This window comes from Populus alba, chromosome 19 (genome assembly GCF_005239225.2).
Source record: "Populus alba chromosome 19, ASM523922v2, whole genome shotgun sequence".
NCBI classification, from domain to species: domain Eukaryota; kingdom Viridiplantae; phylum Streptophyta; class Magnoliopsida; order Malpighiales; family Salicaceae; genus Populus; species Populus alba.
This window is the reverse complement of record NC_133302.1, coordinates 11,953,521-11,975,938: the sequence shown is the minus strand read 5'-3', so window position 1 is coordinate 11,975,938 and position 22,418 is coordinate 11,953,521. Positions and strand designations below refer to the sequence as shown.

At 33.2% G+C, this 22,418-nt stretch overlaps 1 protein-coding gene across 50 annotated transcripts; it reads left to right on the top strand.

Moving 5' to 3' along the window:
* Positions 1 to 1,410: 1,410 nt before the first annotated feature.
* On the top strand, positions 1,411 to 20,759 carry LOC118040700 (structural maintenance of chromosomes protein 3-like). Of its 50 annotated transcripts, XM_073406680.1 has the most exons (21): positions 1,417 to 2,497; positions 3,596 to 3,639; positions 6,171 to 6,345; positions 6,434 to 6,497; positions 6,960 to 7,044; positions 7,535 to 7,595; positions 8,369 to 8,467; positions 8,765 to 8,846; positions 9,264 to 9,610; positions 9,702 to 9,737; positions 10,094 to 10,763; positions 10,843 to 11,266; positions 11,560 to 11,657; positions 12,111 to 12,273; positions 15,341 to 15,537; positions 15,666 to 15,846; positions 15,926 to 17,327; positions 17,856 to 18,054; positions 19,066 to 19,203; positions 20,087 to 20,314; positions 20,435 to 20,759. In XM_073406680.1, exons 1-5 carry the CDS (start codon positions 2,432 to 2,434, stop codon positions 7,007 to 7,009), a joined length of 399 nt encoding a protein of 132 aa, XP_073262781.1. In that variant the 5' UTR covers positions 1,417 to 2,431; the 3' UTR covers positions 7,010 to 7,044; positions 7,535 to 7,595; positions 8,369 to 8,467; positions 8,765 to 8,846; positions 9,264 to 9,610; positions 9,702 to 9,737; positions 10,094 to 10,763; positions 10,843 to 11,266; positions 11,560 to 11,657; positions 12,111 to 12,273; positions 15,341 to 15,537; positions 15,666 to 15,846; positions 15,926 to 17,327; positions 17,856 to 18,054; positions 19,066 to 19,203; positions 20,087 to 20,314; positions 20,435 to 20,759. The 50 variants fall into 50 exon arrangements, 38 of the variants coding, with proteins under 38 accessions (XP_073262792.1, XP_073262794.1, XP_073262791.1 ...); XM_073406691.1 differs by adding an exon at positions 2,557 to 3,487 and having other exon boundaries at positions 1,411 to 1,538; positions 10,843 to 12,273; XM_073406668.1 differs by having other exon boundaries at positions 9,264 to 9,429; positions 9,534 to 9,610; positions 10,843 to 12,273.
* The last annotated feature ends 1,659 nt before the right edge of the window (positions 20,760 to 22,418 follow it).

The window sequence follows — 22,418 nt, the reverse complement described above, 5'->3', positions numbered from 1 at the left end:
TATTGCCCCAAACATTTATGTATATTCGTTGCTAATTTAGGTGGGTGACTTTTTGGAAGAAAATAGTTTATTATCGCCACCTGTTGCACTAGAGGTTGTAGACTGATGTTGAACTGATGTGTCCTGGCTTCAAACCCTAGAAAAATAATTTTCAGATTTTAAATCACTGATATGTCTTTTAAACCTTCTTGGGAAAGGAGGATTTAGTGAGGTTTACAAAGTTAGAAGTTCGGCGAGTAGTTTCATTTGTTAATAGAAATATTAACCTTTGCATGTTTGATGAAAATTCATATTTACCATGACAAGAGTATAGATCATTATGTTGCCAATATTGGCAATTGTAAAGGCACATCCTTTTACAGTGATTTGAAATGAGAAATTTCCGGCATGCTTATGATTTGGTGGAGCATAGGTATGTTGCATGTAAGCTACATGATCTGAATGTTTAATGGAGTGATAAGAAGCAAAGTTACATTTAGCATGCACTACGTACAATATTCATAAGATCTTGGTGCATAATCACATTGTTCGGCTTTGGGACATTTTTGAAAATGACCAGAATACATTATGCACTATTTTAGAGTACTGTAGTGGTATGACATTAAACTCCTTGACAACTATCAGCGACATCCAAACATTTGGATTATGGAAACCTCTAACACTCGAGTTGTTTTTCTTTTCAAGTACCCATTTTCTACTCAGGTAAAGATCTTGATGCATATGTACTCCTGTATTACCTGAAAAAGTAGCTAGGATCATTATTGTCCAAATATTTCAAGGCCTTGTATACTTGAATAAGAGAGCACAAAAAGATTATTCATTATGATCTGAAGCCTGGGAATGTTCTTTTTTATGAATCGGTATCGCAAAAGTTACTGATTTTAATCTTAGCAAGATAGTGGAGGAATATGTTGGATCCCAGGGAATGAAACTTACATCTCAGGGAGCTGGAACTTATTGGCAAGTAACTCTGAAATTTGTCATCTGTGATTTTGGATGTTGTAAATGTTTGATCTTTTGCTTCAAGAAATAAATGCACTTGCAGTAATTTCCTAGACAATTATTTCCTACTCTCTTGATAAATTTTTCTCCAAATTAGCTATATGGGCAAAATTTTGATTTCCGTTTTCTTCTTTTGTAATTTTAGGTATTTGCCACCAACATGCTTTGAGCTCAGCAAGACCCCTTTAATATCATTGAAGGTATATTTTCTCTCCATCAAGGACATTTAGTCATAGCCATAGCCATAGCCAAGAGAATAAAATGCATTTACTAAAATGAGAATGTCCCTATTTTTTTGGATTCATGGTGTTGCTCACCTGTTGTTCAGTGATTGAGTCTATTTAGACTCCATGAGAATTCCAAAGAGTTGTTTATCACCGTATATAATTGATTGCTTAAGCCAGCTAGCCAAATGATCTTTGGCAGACGCCCTTTTGGGCATGACCAAACTCAAGAACGAATACTACGTGAAGACAATTATAAAAGCTTGCAGGGTTGAATTCCCTACAAAGCCTACTATCTCAAATGAGGCGAACGTGAGTTTGATTTGAGTGGCAGTTTTCACAACATATTTTCTTTGGTCTTATTCTCACAGCAACAATGGATGATGATTTTTGTTTGTGCATTTGATGGATTACATGATTTGATTCGTGGATGTTTGACCTATATAACCAAGCAAAGAGACCAAATGTTTTGACCATTGCTTAAGATCCATATCTTACATACTTAAAGAAGTAAAGAGTGTACAAAGTCATCAGAAACTACTAGAGAAATGTAACTGGATTAGAAACTACTTCCCATAAAATGTATAATTCCTGCATCTTCTGTAAGAAATTGTCCATCATGTAATCTAGCGTACCGAGATTCATGCCGAGAAAGCATGGTAGTTCCATAAATCTGTCATTTATTAAAAGTATGGTCATTTAATATGTATATCATCACTTTGTCATCATACACGTGTTTGTGTGTAATCGTTTTGAAATCATGAAATTCTAGAAATGTTAACACTGTGTGCACCTTATGGGAGTTAAAAGTGGGGGAGCGAAGATCAAGACGGGGATGAGGGATGCATTTCTTTGTTGTTGTTCCTTGTTTTCAGGAACTGATTGGATCTTGGTTAATTTATTAATTTTCTTTTGTGCTTTCTTTGTTTCATCAATTTATTTGACTTTTGCTTGATCCATTTAAATTGAGCTACCTTGTGCTTTCTCTTACAAGTGTCTTCTACAGTTGGAGATAACGGACCTGACAAGAATATATTTTTTTTCATTATGAGTGATCATGTCCTTGATTTGTTTTTGTTGGTGTCCTTTTCAATAAACTTTTATTGGAGTTAATTGATATCAAAATTTTGTTATGGGCTTACAATACGTTTCTTTAGTAGCCATTCATTTTGTATTAAGTGATCTCTTCCACAACCTATGCAATTATGACAGGCATCAAGTACTCATGTATGTTTCATCATACACTCTCATTTCCAATCTATGAGATTAAGGTATTTTCTCAATGTCACCCTTTTAAGTTTGTATTCTAATAATTGTTGTTATTTAACAGGGATGTGTAGGACATCAAGTTTTATCTGCTTTCATTGAGATTGTGTTGATAATTGTGACAATGACATCCGAGTAATACTTCATAACCTACTTCCTTTTCTTTTCCGAGGTATGGAGTGTAAATAATGGTCTAGATCTTATTATGAAAGGAGAAGGATCCTGATTTTTATGTTAATTTTTTTCTTCTTCTAACATATAATTTTATCTTTATCGTTACAAATCTTCTCCCACAATGCTCCATAATTTCTTTTGAATTAGTTTTTCTGCCGTGAGGCATAATTTTCTTTAAGTAGTTTAAAAAGTCAAACTGTGGCATAATTTTCTTTGAGAAGTGCTTTGTACAATTTTTTTTCTCTATTTTCTTCATCCCTCCCGACCCTCAAAAGATGAAAGGAAACCTGATTACTCTTTTCTTATTCGAAAGTGTTCAGTCTACATGTTGTTCTTTGTGAATATTTTGATCACATAGATCAACCAATTTCATTAATTTTTTATTAGGATGTTTTATAATATATATTTCATTACTGTTTTGGTTGTCCATCCTGAAAAGATTTGTTTTTGTGCTTCCATGTTGGTTTGTTGTCGTTTATGAAACCTAATGTTTAGGAATATTTTTATTTTCTTTGTTGTGCTGGTGTGGATCTATAGTTGGCGTGGTTGGTTTTATCAGTTATATTCTGTCATCTTTCTATTGCTCACCAGTACAATCTACGATGCACTTATCTGTGTTAATCTCTTACAGATTTGGTGCCTCATTTGGCACGATCATATACCAAACCTGCCTCATCCTTTTGATGTTTGATTGGATTATCTTAGAAATAATTGCTTGTTTTTCCATTTATTAGGTGATCGTTTTTTTTCCTTAAAAGTCATTTTTTAAGGATCTTTTCTGGAAGTGCTTAATTGGTTGAATGTGCTTTTGGTTTGTAAAGGTGTAATACTTTACAATCTTTCATTCCTGTATATTTATGGCTACAACAACTCTCTTAAATGGTAACTGATTCTTCTGTACCCTAATGGTCACGATCATGATGGAAAAGACCTTGAAGAACTCATGTTTTATGCGGCAAAAGATCACATCCAGGTTAGTCATCTTAAAGCTGCACCTTATTTGATGATGGTGTTGGAAAGATCAGCTTTTAAGTTCTAATGATGGTCTTATAACACGGTGTATCCATGATTTCAGCAATGTTGTTACAAGCATGGAAAATTTCCCTGTTAATTTACATTTAAAACAAGCTATCTTTTCCTAGGATTAAAAATGCTATGGGATCTATGGTTGCTCTCGAGATAAAAGGTTAAGCCCAAAGATTCAATTAAGTGCTCTTTCTGCTTGGTATTAAAAATATGCTATTGATAAATAGAAAAATTAAAATGTTCTTATGATATATTGCTAGATTAGAAATAGAAACAAACATAAAATAAAGAGAACGTATATGGAATTTTCTACCAATTTTCTACCCTCATATTAATTGATAACTATGAGAAATAAAAATGTTTTTAAATTTTTAGTCACTGAACATCCCATTTCATTCAAGCAATAGATTTGCTGGGCAGATGATGTCCAAGAAGCCGTGTTGATCTTGTGTAGATTTATTAGAAGTAAATCTAAATTTATACCCTTGTACTTGCTGATAAATACGGGAAGGAAAAATGGTTTTACATTGCTGAATCATTGAATCTCCCATTTCATTCAAGCATTAGATTCATTGGGTTAAAGAGGTCCCGAATGCTGCTTTGGGCTTGTGTAGATTTATCTTTTTGTCACTCTTAGTATTAATCATGTTGTTAACTCACCTTTCGATAAGTTTCGAGTCATTCAATGATCTTAAGTTATGATTCTGTCAAGATATAATCTCTAATTAATTGATTTCATGTTGTCTAGACTGTGGATGGCTACAAATTTAAGGGGTTATGTACGGACCAATAGTGATGGGAAAATGTATATATTATCTTGTTGTGCAACATAGCTCTATTTTGTTGCCAAACATTTATGTTGTACTCATAGTCTTACTCTATCAACCACATTCTGAATATGAATAATTAAGCTATTGTCAGTTTCTCCAAATGTTGAAAATGCATAGAATATTTAATCCACACAGTAAGATGCAACTCCTCTCAAGAATACAATAAATCAGTCATAACATACATTCATGTTAAATATTTCTAATACGTCTTTTTGGGTACTTTGTTACCTTTAAATACTTGGAGTTTGACTGACCTTGAAAATTTTTCTTATGATGCTTTTCTTAGGTAAAATGGCTGGAAGCTTTAACTTACTGTGAGACACCTATTGCATAAGCTTTTTTCTTAGCATAAATAGTAAGAACCTTAGCATTCATGATTATGTTTATTATGACTTTCATGTAACTTTTCATTTTTTTTCCTAAGATGATGAAACAAGAACACGTATGAAACATAATTCAAGACACTATTTGTGTGGCCATATTGCTCTTGCTAAATAAATGTATTACTTGTGCTCCCTAACAAGCAAAATTTCCCATCACTGGCTAGACATGTTAATACTTGTTTGGAAATATTTAGACCCTGAATCACGCATTAGCACTTACTTGATTTTTTGTTTGTTTTGTTGCTGATTCTCATCAATGTTTCCAACCTTTCTAAATTGTATTGTTGACCTTGTAACAACTAAAATAACACCTACTGTAATTGTTTCTTAGAACCGATTTTAATTTATTAGAAACCACTTGTTAGGAGAAAATATTACAATCAAAATCCTTATTTGACGATTGAATTCTGCTTAGGCTCTACTTGTTGGTCTGGGACCTTAATAGGGCCTTTTCTTTGTTAGTTCTGTCTTTCTCATGAGTTGCATGTAAGGTGTTCATTTAAGGTTTTGGGAGGTGTTTGGTTAAATTTTTTTTCAAAGATGTTTGTCAGATTTTATGTTTTTTGTTTTCTAATGATTTAATTGTTTTGTTGGGTTAAAGGTGCGCTTCGAAAAAAACCATTTTTGTCGAATGATTTTTGGGACAATGATTAATGGGACAGGCTTTGATGATTTTTGTATTTGTGTTTGTACATTTAATTTTTAATAGCTTTCATAATTGGTTTGGACATGTTTTTGTTACCTCTAGCTTGGTGTTTTAGTTGAAGCGGATCATTTTTGCTCTTTTTTTAGTTGTTATGCATTGCACTATGATTTTTTTTGTTGCTTGTTGGGTTTTTTCACTGCTTAGAGTTAACAAATATGATTGCTTTCTTGATTGTGCTTGCTGCAAATTTTGTTGTTTTTTATACTTTGATATTGCCTTATTTATCTTTGTTGTGTAATGAATGTTTTTTCTATTGGTGCTTGGTTCAAGCTTGCTCGTTTTGTTAGTTCCTGCTTCTTCTATTTTCTTTATTCTTTTTTTAATTTTTCAATTCCTCCTTGATTGTGTTTATGTTCTTATTGTATTATTTCTGGCTTATGTTTTTTTCTCCCCTTTGCGTTTGATTAGTTTTAGTCTTTCTATGTTAATTTTGTCCTGAGTGGCTCTTCAACTTCTTCTTGTTGTTGTTGTTGTTCTTGGGGGTTGAGGGATAGTTGAGTTGGGTTTTCTTTTGAGGTTGTTTTCAGCGTGTATAATTTTATTTTCTGTGGTAACTAAGGAATGAAATAAAGCAAATAATTACAATTGTTCTGTACTTGGATGAGAGGCTGAAGGAAAGGGATGAAGAGAAAGAAGAGGTGAGAAAATATCAGCAACTTAACAAGCAGCGAAAATGTCTAGAACATATTATTTATGATACAGAACTCCATGATGCTCGACAAAAATTATTGGAGGTCAGTACCTTTTAGATGCTTGGACATGCATAAAGGTTTATTCATGTAGTGCTTTTATGACTCATAGAATGTTGCCCAAAATTACTAGTTGAAGTATACAAGGAGAGGCATGCTAGCAGCTGACAAAGAGGAAAATAAATATAATCAAACTGGTCAGTCATTATAGATGTATGAAGTCTCTTGTTTCTTCCACTAGTTGTTGTATCTTTCCTTTATTTGTGTGCTTATTACAAAACATTATGTACATTAGGAGGACGCCTATATTTGCATCACATTCAAGTGCTAACACCTTTATCCTAAAGTAGAACAACTACATCAAACCAAGTTGCCACACTTTTGAGTAGCTTTGCAAGAATACCTGTCATTTGTACCATGCCAGCACCGTTTACCTTTACTAATCCCATTCTACTCTTTTGCTTCCATTCCTCATAGCTCTTTTTGTTACATCACTTTTTAGTCACACTACTGTAATCGGATATCAACCATGATTATCGATCTAAATGTTTTGTGCTCTAGCCTTTTCAATTGTTAAGACATCTTAATTAGAAGCTTCGCCATATGATTGCACATTTTGACTTAAAAACTGTTGATTTTTCTTTTCCCATTTTTACTAGGTTCTTTTTCTGCTCGGCTTCTTGGATTAGTTCAAGTAACCCTCACTTGACTTCTTGCATCATTCCTATAACAACCATCTCGCAGGTAATTTACCTAGTCTATTCTATCATGTTAAATATTTTCTCTCTTAGAGTTGTGCTCCCAATTTGCTAGACGATATGGTATCACTAGCAATCTCTTGACCTTCTGCCATGGTCACATTATCGTTTGAATGATGTACTTCATATCAGTATGTCCTTAGAGCAACTTATTTCATGTGGTGGTTGGGGATAATAATATATCAACTCAGATAAATAGGCACCTTAATGCTTTGAAACGAGGACAAACCACTTTTATCCCGCTTAACAGATAAGGATAAAGTATCCGTGTGTAACTTATCCGCATGGTTCATATGTGGTACCTTTATTAAAAATGTTGAAGTTTTCTCCTAATTTTACCCCAGTATTTGCATAGGATAGTCCACCATGCTTGTTCTAATTGAAATAGTATTAATCCAATAGAAACATTGATTCAAGTTTTGTTGTTCTAAATTTATATACAAGTCTCGTGTAACTTATTCATCCACATGGTTCAGATGTTGTCCCTTTATTAAAGAAGTTGAAGTTTCTCCCAATTTTTTCCCTGGATTAGCGCAGGTTAGTTCTCCACCGTACTTGTTTTAATTGAAATAGTAATTATCCAGCAAAAACATTGGTTCGAGTTTTTTTGTTAATAATTTGTATGTTGGTCTACAAACAAGTGAAAACTAAGTAATTACTTGTGCTATTTTGTTCGAGAAGGTTATTTCTCTGCATGTTTTGTTAATTGATTGGTGATGTTTTCATTAGTTTGGTGTGCAAATTTAGGTTGAAAGTTTTTGGTGTGAGAAGCTCTGTAGTAGTTATTGCTTTTGGAATTCAAGGATGGATAATTGTGAGAAAACGTTTTAATTTGATAATTGTGGTTGATTGGTACCAATAATAAAAGTAAGCTATAAAGTAGCTGCATGTACGATTCTGGTGTCCACCCCCAACCACAATGCTACTGGGAAATTATATGATTTCAAAAGTAAAACAGTTTTTCCTTAATATGATATTTGTAAGTAAAATTATTTGACTGACATGTTCTTGAATACTGGTGGAGCATTGTTTATGCCCAAGGGCTTGTCTATAAATACTTTTTGAAAATTTGCATGAGCTAAATTGTTAATGATGTTGATATGACTCGTGCAATGGCCTGTATGCTTATATAACTGCATATTCTTCTTATTCTCCTAAGTTTTTACCTAAACTGTGATTTGTCCAGATTTGGATGTGTCCAAAAATTGATGGTTTGGATTGCATTACTGTGGATGGTATGATAAAAATCTTATATTTTATGATGATCCTAGTACATGTTCATGGTGCCTTGACAAGTTACTAATGATCAGGTAATTAAGGAAGAAAGTTGTTATGATGGGGCTTTTATGGTTATCGATGCTCAAAGTTGAAGTTTATGAACATAATTATGTAGAACAGATCACATTGAGGTAAGAAATCTCATGAATGTGTAGTTTCCATCACATAAACTAAAATGAGAAAACAGAGCTAGAGACTAATTTAACAACTACTCTGAAATGACAAAAACAAAAGTTGGAAGCCATAATATCCTTTGTGAAGTTTGAGATGTTACACGGTCCATAATTGAAGGGGCATGAACTAAATGATGCTAACTCATTGGCTGAAGTCATAACACAATAACTCTAAAGTTTGTTTTGAGTTGTTTCTAGAAACTTGATTTTAATATTTCATTATAAAAAGATTTTTTTGACTAACCGTTCTTCTAGGTGTTTTTGACAGGATGGATAGACTCATTGGCTGAAATCACAACACAAGAGCTCTGAATTGTGAATTTGCTTTATTGTTTCTGTATGTGATAAATGACTAGTCTGAGCTTCAGTTTTTTGTTCTTGCCTTTTAATATAATGTTAAACTATTATATCTTGTAATCAATGTTTTAAATCAAGTCACAACACAAGAACTCTAAACTGTGAATTTGCTTTATTGTTTCTTTATATGATAAATTACTAGTCTGAGCTTCAGTTTTTTGTTCTTGCCTTTTAATATAATGTTAAACTATTATATCTTGTAATCAATGTTTTAAATCAATTTATCTTGCTTGATTTGCCATCATCCATTATTATCTTTGCTGAAATCCTAGAAGATGATGGTTTGATCTTCCTCCACATGTACTCGTTACTTACTAGGATAGGTCATGTTTACATGGTTCCATTGAAGCATTCAGCTTTTCAAAAGTGACATGCTTTCTTTTATTGGAACATATAGGTATAAGTGGAGTGTGAAAGAGTTGCATAAAATGCTTCATTGGTGCAATGAGCAACTTTTGTAGTTCAGCCATGTAAACAAGAAGGCACTAGATCAACATGTAAATCTCACTGAGAAACAGGAGGAATTCCAGATAAGGCAAGCTGAACTTGAGGCAAGTAATGAGGTACCATGCTACTGGATTTTAATGCTTAAATGTCTTCTGTTATACTTATTGTTTTTAACGTGAGATTATGATTTATGCATCTTTACTTCAACGACAAACATAAGCCATAAAAAAACAGTCTGAGCTTGAGCTTGATGTGAAAGACCTGCTATAGTGAATTTCAGGACATATCCAAGCCAAGGTACCAAACTCTAGCAAAGAGAAAAAAGCTAATTATTTTTTGGGGATAAAGAATGCTAAATGCTTTTATTTAACATGTGCTTTGCTTTCAGGATAATGCTATGATTTAACGTGTGCTATGCTAAAATGTAACGTATCTCCTTAACTAAAATTTTCCACATATTACTACCTAAGCTATAATTTCAGCTTAAAGTGCCTCACATTAGGTTTTTGTTCTCTACTATCAATAAACTAATCGATACAACTAACATGGTAGATAATAATAAAACACAGTTTAGTAGATGGAGAATTTGCAAATAAGTAATTAAAACATCATTATTTAAGAATTATTTGGGTATTTTGTTACTTAAATTAATATGTTAGGGATTTTATACCTGCTTTGATTTGACCTAGTGTAGGATTTGGGGGACCTGTCGCATGCATATTTTCAAGTTTTAATGCTAGATGCTTGTCCATTGAAATTTGATTTTTTACAATTTTACAGGTTTCCTTACTCTTGTGGATATCAACTCTTCTACTTTCGTTGTAGATTCAAGAAAGCTTCTTGTGGATTTCTAGGTTTTTCTTTCCTTCACTCATCGTTGGGTGATTTTTCATTTTAGTCCAAGGAACCGGAACCATCTTGTTATGACAAATAATTGATTTTTCTTTTCCATGTTAACTGGACACTTTGATGATGAGTTTTTTACCCTTTACAGATGTTGTACTGGCTATAAATGTTTGGGATTTATTCAAGGTCTATAACAGTAACTAGTAGATGCCCGCCATTAAACTAAAAACAAGACCCCTTTGAGAATTTCTAGTTTTATGATGAACTGTGTTCAAGTTTTATGTGTGCATGTATGGATTAATTGAAATTAGATAAAAATGTTTTGTTACTTGGTATGCGTATGCAATTGAACTTCTTAACTCTGTTGTTACAAGTCCTCATGCCTCTCTTGCCATTTCCTTTATATTATGATGTTTTGATATTAAATAAGTCATCTACTTGTGTGTATCTCGAGAGAAACTTCAGGAAGAAAATTATAGACTGAATGCAGACTTCAAAAAGCGAAATGCCTATGCTGAGAGCTACAGGAAATCATCCTTTTCTACTCTCATGAAGGATTCAATAGTCATAAAGCACAGAGAAACAAGCTACGCGATGAGCGGAAGTATGTATCGTTTTCTCTTTCTATTTTGGTCAGGCTTATTGAAAGGGCATAGTTTGACTAGACTTTTCTGCTTCTGTAGATCATTGTGGAAAAAGGAAAGTGAACTCACTGTTGAATTTGATAAGCTAAGAACACAAGTGTTCTTATTCCTCTGCCATTGGGTCCTATTTATAGGAAAAGTCTCTTGTAGATGTCACTAATCAAATAGATCAGCTTAAAGCCAGTGTGACCACGAAACAAGGTGAGGTGGGCATAAAGCTCATTGATCACTAACACCACAGGAAAAACATGAACTATCCCAACTGAACTAAGAAATAAAAGATCGCATCGAGGTAAGATATCTCAACCTTGTTGAGAAGCAACTGTAGAGTATCCTTAACAGGTATTTGTTTTGTTTCACATGAAGCTTTTGTGGCCTTCCAATCTACTTCCATATTTATGATCTGCTTTCTGATAGGCCTCTTGCTTGCTGTCATGCATGCCTATATGCTGATGGGTGTATGGTAATATATTGCCCCAAAAGTTTCTATATATTTGTTGCTAATTGAGGTGTGTGACTTTTTGGAAGAAAATAGTTTATTATCGTTTATTATTGCCACCCGTTGCATTAGAGGTGATAGATTGATGTTGCACTGATGTTTGCCTCAAACCCTAGAAAAATAATATTACTTATCACTGAAAAATGAGTAAATAAAAAGAAAAGAATTATTGCTTATGCTTTTACAATGTCAATATGCTATTTGTGATTTATTAAGATACTTTTTGAGTATTAACATTAGTTTCTATTATTATGAAGGCAAAGGTGATGGTACAGATGTAGAATCTAGAGCACAAGAAGAAGATTTGCTCATCCAGGATGAGATTTCTAAATCTCATCTAGTGAGCATCAAGCGTGTAAGTCATTCTTTATGGTGATGCTGTATTTTGCAAGTATTGCAAAAGTTGCAAGTGCTCCATTATACATGCATCCCTTGTTATTGAATTGTTGATTCTCTGTAGGAGGAAGAGACCATTTTGCATGAGAGAGATGACTTATACTGAATTGAAAGGGATATGAGATAAGGATGATTCACATTTTAATAATTTTTAGATTTTAAATCATCAATATGCCCTTTAAACCTTTTTGGGAAAGGAGGATTTAGTGAGGTTTACAAGGTCCGAACTTCGCCAAGTAGTTTCATTTGATGATAGAAACATTAACCTCTGTTTGTTTGATGAAAATTCATTTTTACCATGACAAGAGTATGGATCATTTTGTTGCCAATATTGGCAATTGTAAAAGCACATCCTTTTGCAGTGATTTGGAATGAAAAATTTTCGGTGGGCTTATGATTTGGTGGAGCATAGGTATGTTGCATGTAAGCTAGATGGTTTGAATGTTCAATGGAGTGAGGATAAGTAGCCAAGTTACATACGGCACGCATTGCGAGAATACAATATTCACAAGACCTTGGTGCACAATCAAATTGTCCATCTTGTAATCTAGCACACCGAGATTCATGTCGACAAGGTATGGTAGTTCCATAAATCTGTCATTTATTAAAAGTATGGTCATTTAATATTATATCATCACTTTGTCATCATACATGTGTTTGTGTGGAATCCTCTTGAAATCATGAAAGTCTAAAAATGTTAACACTGTATTGAGAGAAATGTTCAAAGATGGGAGGCTGAATAGAGCACCTCACGGGAGTTAAAAGTGGGGGAGCAAGGATTAAGACAGGGATGAGAGATGCATTTCTTTGTTGTAGTTCCTTGTTTTAAGGAACTGGTTGGAAATTGATTAATTTTCGTTTGTGCTTTCTTTGTTTCGTTAATTTATTTGACTTCAACTTGATCCATTTAATATGGGCTACCCTGTGCTTTCTCTTAGAAGTGTCTTCTGTAGTTGGAGTTAACGGACCTAACAAGAATTATTTTTTTTCATTGTGAGTGATCATGTCCTTGATTTATTTTTATTGGTGTCCTCTTTCTATAAACTTTTATTGGAGTTGATTGATTTCAAAATTCTGTTATGGGCTTACAATACTTTTCTTTAGTAGCCATTCATTTTGTATTGAGTGATCTCTTCCACAACCTACGCAATGATGATAGGCATCAACAATACCATGTATGTTTCATGATACACTATCTCATTTCCACTCTATGAGATTGAGGTATTTTCTCAATGTCACCGTTTTAAGTTTGTATTCTAATGATTGTTGTTACTTAATAGATAGGTGCAGGGCATCAAGTTTTATTTGTTTTTTTTTTTGAGATTGTGTTGATAATTCCGACAATCACATCTCGGTAATGCTTCATAACCTACTTCCTTTTCTTTTCTGAGGTATGGAGTGAATAATGGTCCACATCTTATTACAAAAGGAGATGGATCCTGATTTTTTTTTTTATCTTCTTCTAACATATAAGCTTATCTTTATCTTTACTAATCTTATCACACAATGCTCCATAATTTCTTTTAAATTAGTTGTTCAGTCATGAGGCATAATTTTATTTGAGTAGTTTAGAAAGTCAAATTGTGGCCACCATCGATTAGGAATAATCTAGGATTCTGCCACTATCCTTCCATCCATGCATGAAATTGGAAACATTGTAATGCTTTATGAAAGAACTAGGGGGGAACATAGAAGTGCTCTATATTTGCAGCCATACAATTTTTGTTTCTCTTTTCTTCATCCCTCTCGACTCTCAGGAGATGAGGAAACCTGATTACTCTTTTCTTATTCGAAAGTGCTCAATCTAAGTGTTGTTTTTTGTGAATATTTTTATCACATAGATTAACTAATTTGGTTAATTTTTTATTAAGTTGTTGTCTTCAATCACTACCTCTTGGAATCATCAACTTTATCGATCTTGGCGGGTCGCTTAAACTTAACTGCTATCAGGCCTAGTCCTCACTCACATGGCTTCCTAAATGGGTTGGGTTGAAAGTTTTTATTTCACTTGTTCAATGTCCACATCAACCAACCAGGACCATGTTCACTGTTGATGGCCACCTTAAATAGCAAGTTGTTGGATGGCTATTTTGTGATAGTAAATGGATGATACACTTTTGTGGGTTAACTTGTTATTATTGAAATTTATATATTGTTGTATGTGAGAGTGATGAGGAATTGCATCTTTGTTGTACAATTGCTTCTCCATAGAAAAGAATCTATGTTCTTTATGCACTTTATTTCTCACTTCCTTGTGCTTTGTTTCTAGAAGATCAATGATAGAAAGTCTAATAATTTTTAGGAAAACTAAAGTTATGAATTTAGTGGAAAGTGGTGGGTTCTCTCGCTCCAATCCATACTGTGTAGTGCAGCAAGGAATGGTTTGATTTTTTGAACCTTTTGTTATTGCTTAATTTTCCTAAAAACTATGTATATTCTTTTCCTATTAATTTTTAAATTTCCTTTCCATTTCTCATGAATCTTAAAAGATACCACCATTGACATTAATGAAAGACTCTGAGTGTGTTGATGTATTCAAAGAAATTGGTGGCACAGACGTTGCGAAAGCTTAAAAATTATGCAGGAAACAGGCAAGGAAGGGATAGTTGAGTTGGGTTTTCTTTCAAAAATGTTTTTAGTGTGTATAATTTTATTTTCTTAGTTAAACAGGGAATGAAATAAAGCAAATAATTCATGTTGTTCAGTACTTGGATGAGAGGCTGAAGGAAATGGATGAAGAGAAAGAAGAGCTGAGAAAATATCAGCAGCTTGATAAGCAACGAAAATGTCTAGAATATAATATTTAAAATAAGAAACTCCATGATGCTCAATAAAAATTGTTGAGGCCAGTACCTGTTAGATGCTTTGACATGCATAAAGGTTTATTCATATAGTGCTTTTATGAATCTCGTAGAATGTTGCCCAAAATTACTTGTTGAAGTATTCAAGGACAGGCATGCTAGTAGCTGACAAAGAGGAAAATAAATATGATCAAACTGGTCATTATAGTGTTTATTACAAAATAATTTTGGAATTTTGAACAATGAACTGCAAGGTGATCTTAATTCTTATGTGGAAAATAAAATGTTTGACAATTATGGTATTCTTTATCAGGCTCTTATTTCTAAACTACTTTTGGAAATTGTAGGATGAGTGATGAAGCACCGCAATCCAGGAATTAAACATGAAATTGATAATTTGACGGCATAATGCTATGATGTGAATGGCTAGTTGGCATACAATTAAGGTCTAGTATTTCTCATTCTTACTGATTGTTAGAGACTATTAGTTTAGCTCCTCATGGCTTGCCTGGTAATGGCAATGTATTTTAGCATCAATTATTTGGAAGATTGCTACTTTTTCCTGTGTTTTTTTTAAAGCTTAGTTTTTCTTTTGCTTCAAGATTTTTCTGGATTGTTTATCATTGGCATGAAATATGCTTATCTATCTTAAAAATAATGTTACAAAATGGAAATCCTTTGGCCATAGTTATCTGAGAAGGTGTTAAAGCAGTGTTAGACTATATTGACATTCAATTTGAAGACTTTGTCCATGATCAAAAACTATATTGTTTCATGTTTTTTTCTTAAGGCAAGGTAATGCCCTTTGTATATTTATTTTTCCTCTTCTCATGTGGAGGAGGCTCAGAGCAAGATTTCTTAAAATCAGCTAAGATGTATAACGAGGTGTTGAATTGAATGCCCATGAGGAGTCCAAGGGCAACAGAGAGAAAGAGGAAGTAGAGAAATGATAAACAAAAGCGATAAAAAAACCTGACAGGGCTGGAGGTTGATGGGAAAGACCCGCGAGAGAGAATTTCAGGAGATATCCAAGCCAAGGTATCAAATTCTATCAAGGAGAAAAATGCCAATTATTTTTTAGGGTTAAAGAATGTTGAATGAATGTTTTTATTTAAAGTGTGGTATGCTTTCAAGATGATGCTATAAAGCAACTCGATATTCTACAGAGAGAAATACAGGATGCCCATGAGGATTCCAAGGACTTGGAGAAGGTGCTCAAAGATCTTACAAAAGAAGTTCAAGAATTCAGCAAAGAGATGACAAACAGAAGCGATAAAAAAGCAAACAAAGCTTGAGCTTGATGTGAAGGACTTGTAAGAGAGAATTTCTAGACATATCCAAGCCAAGGTATCAAACACCAACAAAGAGAAAAATGCTAATTATTTTTTGGGGATAAAGAAGCTAAATGCTTTTATTTAAAGTGCAGTATGCTTTCAAGATGATGCTATGAAACACTTGATATTCTACAGCAAGAAATATAGGATTCTTTGAAGGATCTTGACAATATTATTCCCTTGTACGAATAACAAGTTACAAAGGAAAATGGTATCACAAAGATGTAAGCCTGAGAATTTTAAAATTTGTTCATGCTTTTGTTTGCTGCACATGGACAAGGAATTGTCGGATTGCTTGGTGTTAGTATATGGGTTTTAGTCTTGACCAGTACTTAAAGTGAACTAGCTTAGGTGGAGGACATAGAAGGAAGAGGGGAATGAGATCTACAATGGGGGGGAAAGGAATTGGAATAGGAAAAAGATTGATCTCACGGAATCGCCAAAGATTAGATTGCATTCAGATTCTATCTAGGGTAAGCTACAGTTCCATTAACTCTTAACATATAAATAAGGCCTTGGATCAGTCATGATGTCAAGTCAGTAAAAATTGTTTGCTGATAGATTTATTCATTAAAAAGTTTCAGTTTCAGTTTCCAATTCCGTTTTCGTTTCTTTTCTTTTCCAAATTTCTTGTTTTCTTTTGTATCCACCCTTGAAGTGTATTTTCTTTCTTTATCTTGATGGTCTATACTAGGAAAAGGCACTTTTATGTGGTAGATGGGCTTTTGCTATGTACACTATCTATCTTTCATAAACAGTTTTTGGCAACTTATAGTATAAAGAAGCATGAAAAGCATCTTAGCATCTTTTATCAAATGCAAGTTAAGGCAACCCAATTTTCAAGCAAAGCTGCCTGTGACAAATGGCTACAATATGAAATTGACTTTGGCCTGATCCATTTAAAATGGGCTATCTTGTGCTTTCTGTAGTTGGTGCTAAAGGATCTGACAAGATTTTTTTTTTCATTGCGAGTGATCGTGTCCTTGATTTTTTTTTTGTTAGTGTCCTTTTCATTAAACTTTTATTGGAGTTAATTGATATAAGACTTATGTTATGAGCTTGTAGTATGTTTCTTTAGTAGCCATTTGTTTTTTATTTAGTGATCTCTTCCAAAACCTACGTAGTTAATGATACACATCAACTACTCTATGTACATTTTATCATGCACTATCTCTTTTACAATTAATGAGATTGAGGTATTTTCTCAATGTCACCCTTTTAAGTTTGTATTCTGATGATTGTTGTTATTTAATAGGTAGGTGCAAGGCATCAAGTATTATCTGCTTTCCTAGAGATTGTGTTTGATAATTCTGATAATGACGTCTCTATAATACTTCGTAACCTACTTTCTTTTTCTTTTTGATGTGTGGATGGATGTCACCATTTTAAGTTTGTATTCTAATGATTGTTGTTATTTAAGAGGTAGGTGCAGGGCATCAAGTTTTATCTGCTTTCGTAGAGACTGTGTTTGATAATTCTGAAAATTGCATCCTGGTAATACTTCATAACCTACTTCTATTTTCTTTTTGATGTGTAGAGGACAAATAATAGTCCAGATCTTATTACAAAAGGAGAAGGATCCTGATTTTTGTGTTCATATTTTTCCTTCTAACATATGAGCTTATATTTATCATTACAAATCTTCTACAACAATGCTCTAGAATTTCTTTTGAATTATTTGTTCTCCGATGAGACTTAATTTTAGTTGAGAAGTTCAAAAGGTCAAAACTATGGCCACCATCGATTGGGATAACAATCTAGGACTCTGCCCCTATCCTTGCATCCATGCATAAAATTGGCATACATGTAATGCTTTGCGGAAGAACTAGAGGGAAAATAGAGAAGTTCTCTATATTTGCAGCCATACAATTTTTTTCTTCTTTTTTTGTCATCCCTCCCAACCGTAAAAAGATGAAAGGAACCTGATTACTCTTTTCTTTTTCAAAAGTGCTCATTCTTCGTGTAGTTCTTTGTGAAGTCTTTTATCATATAGATTAACCAAGGTGGTTAATTTTTTATTAGGATGTTGTCTTCAATTGCTACCTCTTGGAATCTTCAACTTGATCAATCTTTGCGGGTCGCTTAAACATAACTACTGTCATGCCAAGCTCTCACTCTCCTGGCTTCCTAAATTGGTTGGGTTGGAAGTCTCTATTTCACTTTTTTAGTCTCCGCATCAACCAACCGGGACTATCTTCACTGTCGATGGCCACGACAAATAGTAAGCTGCCGACTTAACTATCTTTGTGATACTAAATATTCGCTACACTTTTTTGGGTTTGCTTGTTATTTAAATTTATATATTGTTATGTGTTCAAGTCATGAGAGAATTTTGTAAGAGGAAAAAATTGATTGGTGCTTCTTTGTTTGTATTTTATTTTAATATGACTGCAAATTGCTTTATACGATGTCCCTTGGATCTATGTTACCTTTCCTTATAAGAGAAATTGTTACATATGACGTGCATTCATTTAATGATTTTGTTTTGCCCTCTCACTTGTTAAGCATATGTTTTCACAAGTGGTTGATTAGGAGGAATTGCATCTCGCTACAATTGGTTTGAAAATGGATGAGTATTTTTTGGATGGAAAGCACATCACGTTCATCTATGTTCTTATGCACTATTTCTCATTGTCTTTTTCTTTGTTTCTGGAAGATCAATACTTGAAAGTAATAATTTTTAGGAAAACTGAAGTTATGAATTTATTAGAAAGTGGTGGGTTCTCTTGCTCCAATCTATACTATGTAGAGCAGCAAGGAAAGGTTTGATTCTTTGAACCTTTTGTTATTGCTTAATTTTCCCAAGAATTATGTATATCATTTTCCTATTGATTTTAAAATTTCTTTTGTTTCTCGTGATAGTGATAACATCATTGACATTGATGAAAGACTTTGAGTGTCTTGATTTATTGAAAGAAATTATTGGCACTCAAGTGTATGAAGAGAGACGCCATGAAAGAAAATTTGATTCCTTTAACCTTTTATTAGTGCTTAATTTTGCTAAAAATTATGTATATTCTTTTCCTATTGATTTTTAAATTTCATGCATTTCTTGTGACACTTAATAGATAGCATCATTGACATTGTTGACAGACTCTGGGTGTCTCGAGTGTAGGATGCTGTGAAAGTTTGAAAATTATTCCGGAAACATGCAAGGAAGGGATAGTTGAGTTGAGTTTTCTTTTGTTGATGGTTTTTTAGTGTGTATAATTTTATTTTCTCTATTAAACAGGGATCAATAAAAAACAAATAATTCAAGTAGTTCAGTACTTGGATAAGAGGTTGAAGGACCGGTATGAAGAGAAAAGGGAGTTGAAAAAATATTAGCAGCTGGACAAGTAGCGAAAATCTCTAGAATATATTATTTATGGTAAGGAACTCCAATGAGCTCAACATAAATTATTGGAGGTCAGTAGCTGTTAGATGTTTGGACATGCATAAGGTTTCTTCATGTAGTGATTTTATGAATCTCGTAAAATGTGCACCAAATTGTTAGTTGAAGCATAGAAGGACATGCATGGTGGTCACAAAAAGGAAAATAAACATGATCTAACTCGTTATTATAGATGTAGTGAGTCTCTTATTTCTTCCACTGGTTGTTGTTCCTTGTCCTTTATGTGTGTGTTTATTACAAGATAATTTTGGAGTTTTAAATAACGAACTGAAAGGCGAGCTTAATTTTTACATTAAAAATAAAATATTTGACAGTTATGTTATTCTTTATCAGGTTCTTGTTTCTAGACTAGTTTTGGAAACTATTGTTTTTATAATTAGCACTGCAATCTAGGAATTAAACAATAAATTGATAATCTTGAGGGTAGAATGTCATGAAGTGTGAATGGCTAGTTGTCATACAATGATTGATGCATAAAGATTTAGGTCTAGTATTTCTCATTCTTATTCATTGTTGGAGACTTTTACTTCAACCCCTCATGACTTGCTTGGAAATGGCAGTGTGTTTTAGCATCGACTAAAGGAAGACTTGTGCTTGTGATTTATTTTATGCTGTGTTTTTTCTTTTCCTTAAAGATTTCTCAAGACTATTTATCATTGGCATGACATATGCTTTTCTTCCTTAAAAATAATTTTACAAAATGGAAATTCTTTGCCATAGTTATATCATGTCGTGTTCAAGTAGTGTTAGATTATCTTGACATTCAATTTCAAGACTATCCAGGATCTAAATTGCATTGTTTTATTTTTCTCTCTCAAGGCAGTGTAGTGCCCTTATATATTTATTTGTCTCCTTTTAGGTGAAGGAGGCTCGAAGCAAGGTTTCTGAAAAATTAGCTAAGCTGCATGATGAGGTGTTGAATGCCCATGAGAAATCCAAGGACTTGGAGAAGGTGCTTAAAGATCTTACAAAAGAAGTTCACGCATTGAAAATAGAGAAAGAGGCAATAGAGAAATGAGAAACAGGAAGCAATAAAAAAGTAGACAGAGCTTGAGCTTGATGTGAAAGACCTGCAAGAGTCCCTAGAGTGTATATTCTTTCCTTATCTTGATGGTTCTGTCTATGCCAAAATAGCACCTTTACATGGTTGAAGGACTTTTTCTTTATGCAGTATCTCTCTTTCATAAACAATTTTTGCAACTTGCAGTATAATGGAGCGTGAAAAGCAGCTGAGCATCCTGTATCAAAAAACAAGGTCAGGCAACCCATTTTGCAGCAAAGCTACTTGTGAACAAAGGCTGCAAAAGGAAAATGATGATTTACAACGTCTTTTTTCTTTAAATTTAGCTTAGGCAAGAGTTTAGATCAGTCTATTCTAATACTTTAACATCAATGCAGATGTATGTTGGTGTTGTCAGAATCTTCCTATAGGGGGTACTTTCTTATCTCATGCTTATCAGTTAATTAGGAAAGGACTAAGCCCTCTTCAGATAATTCCATGATCAAAACACAATGTACAACTTTTTTTGGGATCTTCTAATTCTATAGGATCTTTAATAGGCTATAACATAGTTTTCAAGTGTAGCAGGGATATATTAATGTTTTAAAATCATTTTCTTACAATGATTTCTTATTCATCCTAACTACACAATGGTTTCTAAGATCATTAGGCATTTAGACTTAGGACTTATAAGTTTTATTTTAATTTTTGTTAGCTACAGCCCAAGGCTTGTTTGGTCTTAATTAATACTTTGTTTTCAGCTAGGATTCAATGTTTGCTTGGATCAAGTTATGGGCTTTTCAGTTTATGATTTTTGAGTTAGTTTTATATGTGGGTTAGTTTAGCCCACAAGAGTAGATGTAGATCCATTAGGGTTAATTTTTCAAGAACTATTTAAACTCATATAACCTAAATTTTGGTAGCCATTGATGAATATTACTTCTGAATTATTCAGTTTTAACGTGTGAGGGTGATTCTTACATTCTTCAATTCTTGAATGAACTGAATCTGACTTATCGAAGATTAACTAACTTCGTGGTATCATTCAACTTCATTCCAATAATATTAGTACTTTAGAGCAGATTTTCATTGTGTCACACTCCTATCAAATTTATTGATGTGATCAAGAAATTCACATCAATATTTACATTTATAGCGTTGTTGTCATCTTTCTTTTCAATAGACTTCCTCTTTTCTTGTGGCTCTTCAACATCCATAGGATGTGGTTCCAGCATCTTTAACTTAACATCATCTAGTTCTAATTGACATCATGAACTATATTATTTCTTAGCTCAATCTTTTAATTAATTAATGTAGAATTAGTAGAAATAGAATCAGATTTTACTCGAAACCTTAAGTTATAGTTGACCTTAAATTCCTAGATATTCAAAATTGAAGAGTTGAACGCAACATTCTTGTCTAGAGTCTTCGAACTCTCATTCTCCAGCTAGGGGTTTAAATCTTCATTTTCTAGCTAGAAACTGGATTTCTCATTTGCCTCCTATATTCCAGAATTTTGTACATCTTGTGCACTCAATGCTACGTGATCATGGGGTCAAAGTTTAGTGAAGAAGATTCTAAGATGAGAAAATCTAATAAGAGAGATCTACTTTGATTTTTCTTAATTTTATTTTTGTTAGTGAAGAGAGAGAGAGAGAATCATTGGGGAAAGAATAAGATAAAAAAAACTATGTGAAATGATGGATTAATTTGTGCTTTAGATCATAAGGATATTATATAGAAGATTATCTTTGTTTTTTCATTAAAATTTAAATCTTATGATGACATGTATATAAAATATAATTTTTTTAAACTATAAAAGTGTAATCACAGTTAAAATATTTTTTTCTAAAAATAAAAATAAAAATGAAGCACAACAAAGTAGAGATGTTAAATTAATAGGATACATATTTGTTTTTAATACAACACCATATGTTTTTAACTTTTAAGTTGTATAATTGATTCTGTTTGTCCCAATACAACACCACTTGTTCTTTGAATGCTCCTTTACGAAAGCATTATGGTGGAATGTTTGTGACAGATGCGACATTCCAAGAATGACAAAAAGCTTGGATGAATGGATTTGATTGGCCACTGTCTCTTGGCATCGCAAAAGTTTCGTCAACTTTTCTCGTAAACTGGGTTTCGTAGCTACAATGTATTGTATCTGGCAAGAACGGAACGCAAGAAT

What these genes read in the sequence shown, in the direction of transcription:
- LOC118040700 (XM_073406674.1), top strand. Translation starts at nt 2,432, where the DNA reads ATGACAGGCATCAAGTACTCATGTATGTTTCATCATACACTCTCATTT. An exon ending in CGGCAAAAGATCACATCCAG is followed by an intron (nt 3,640 to 6,170) that starts GTTAGTCATCTT and finishes GTGGTAACTAAG; the next exon opens with GAATGAAATAAAGCAAATAA. An exon ending in CTCGACAAAAATTATTGGAG is followed by an intron (nt 6,346 to 6,433) that starts GTCAGTACCTTT and finishes CAAAATTACTAG; the next exon opens with TTGAAGTATACAAGGAGAGG.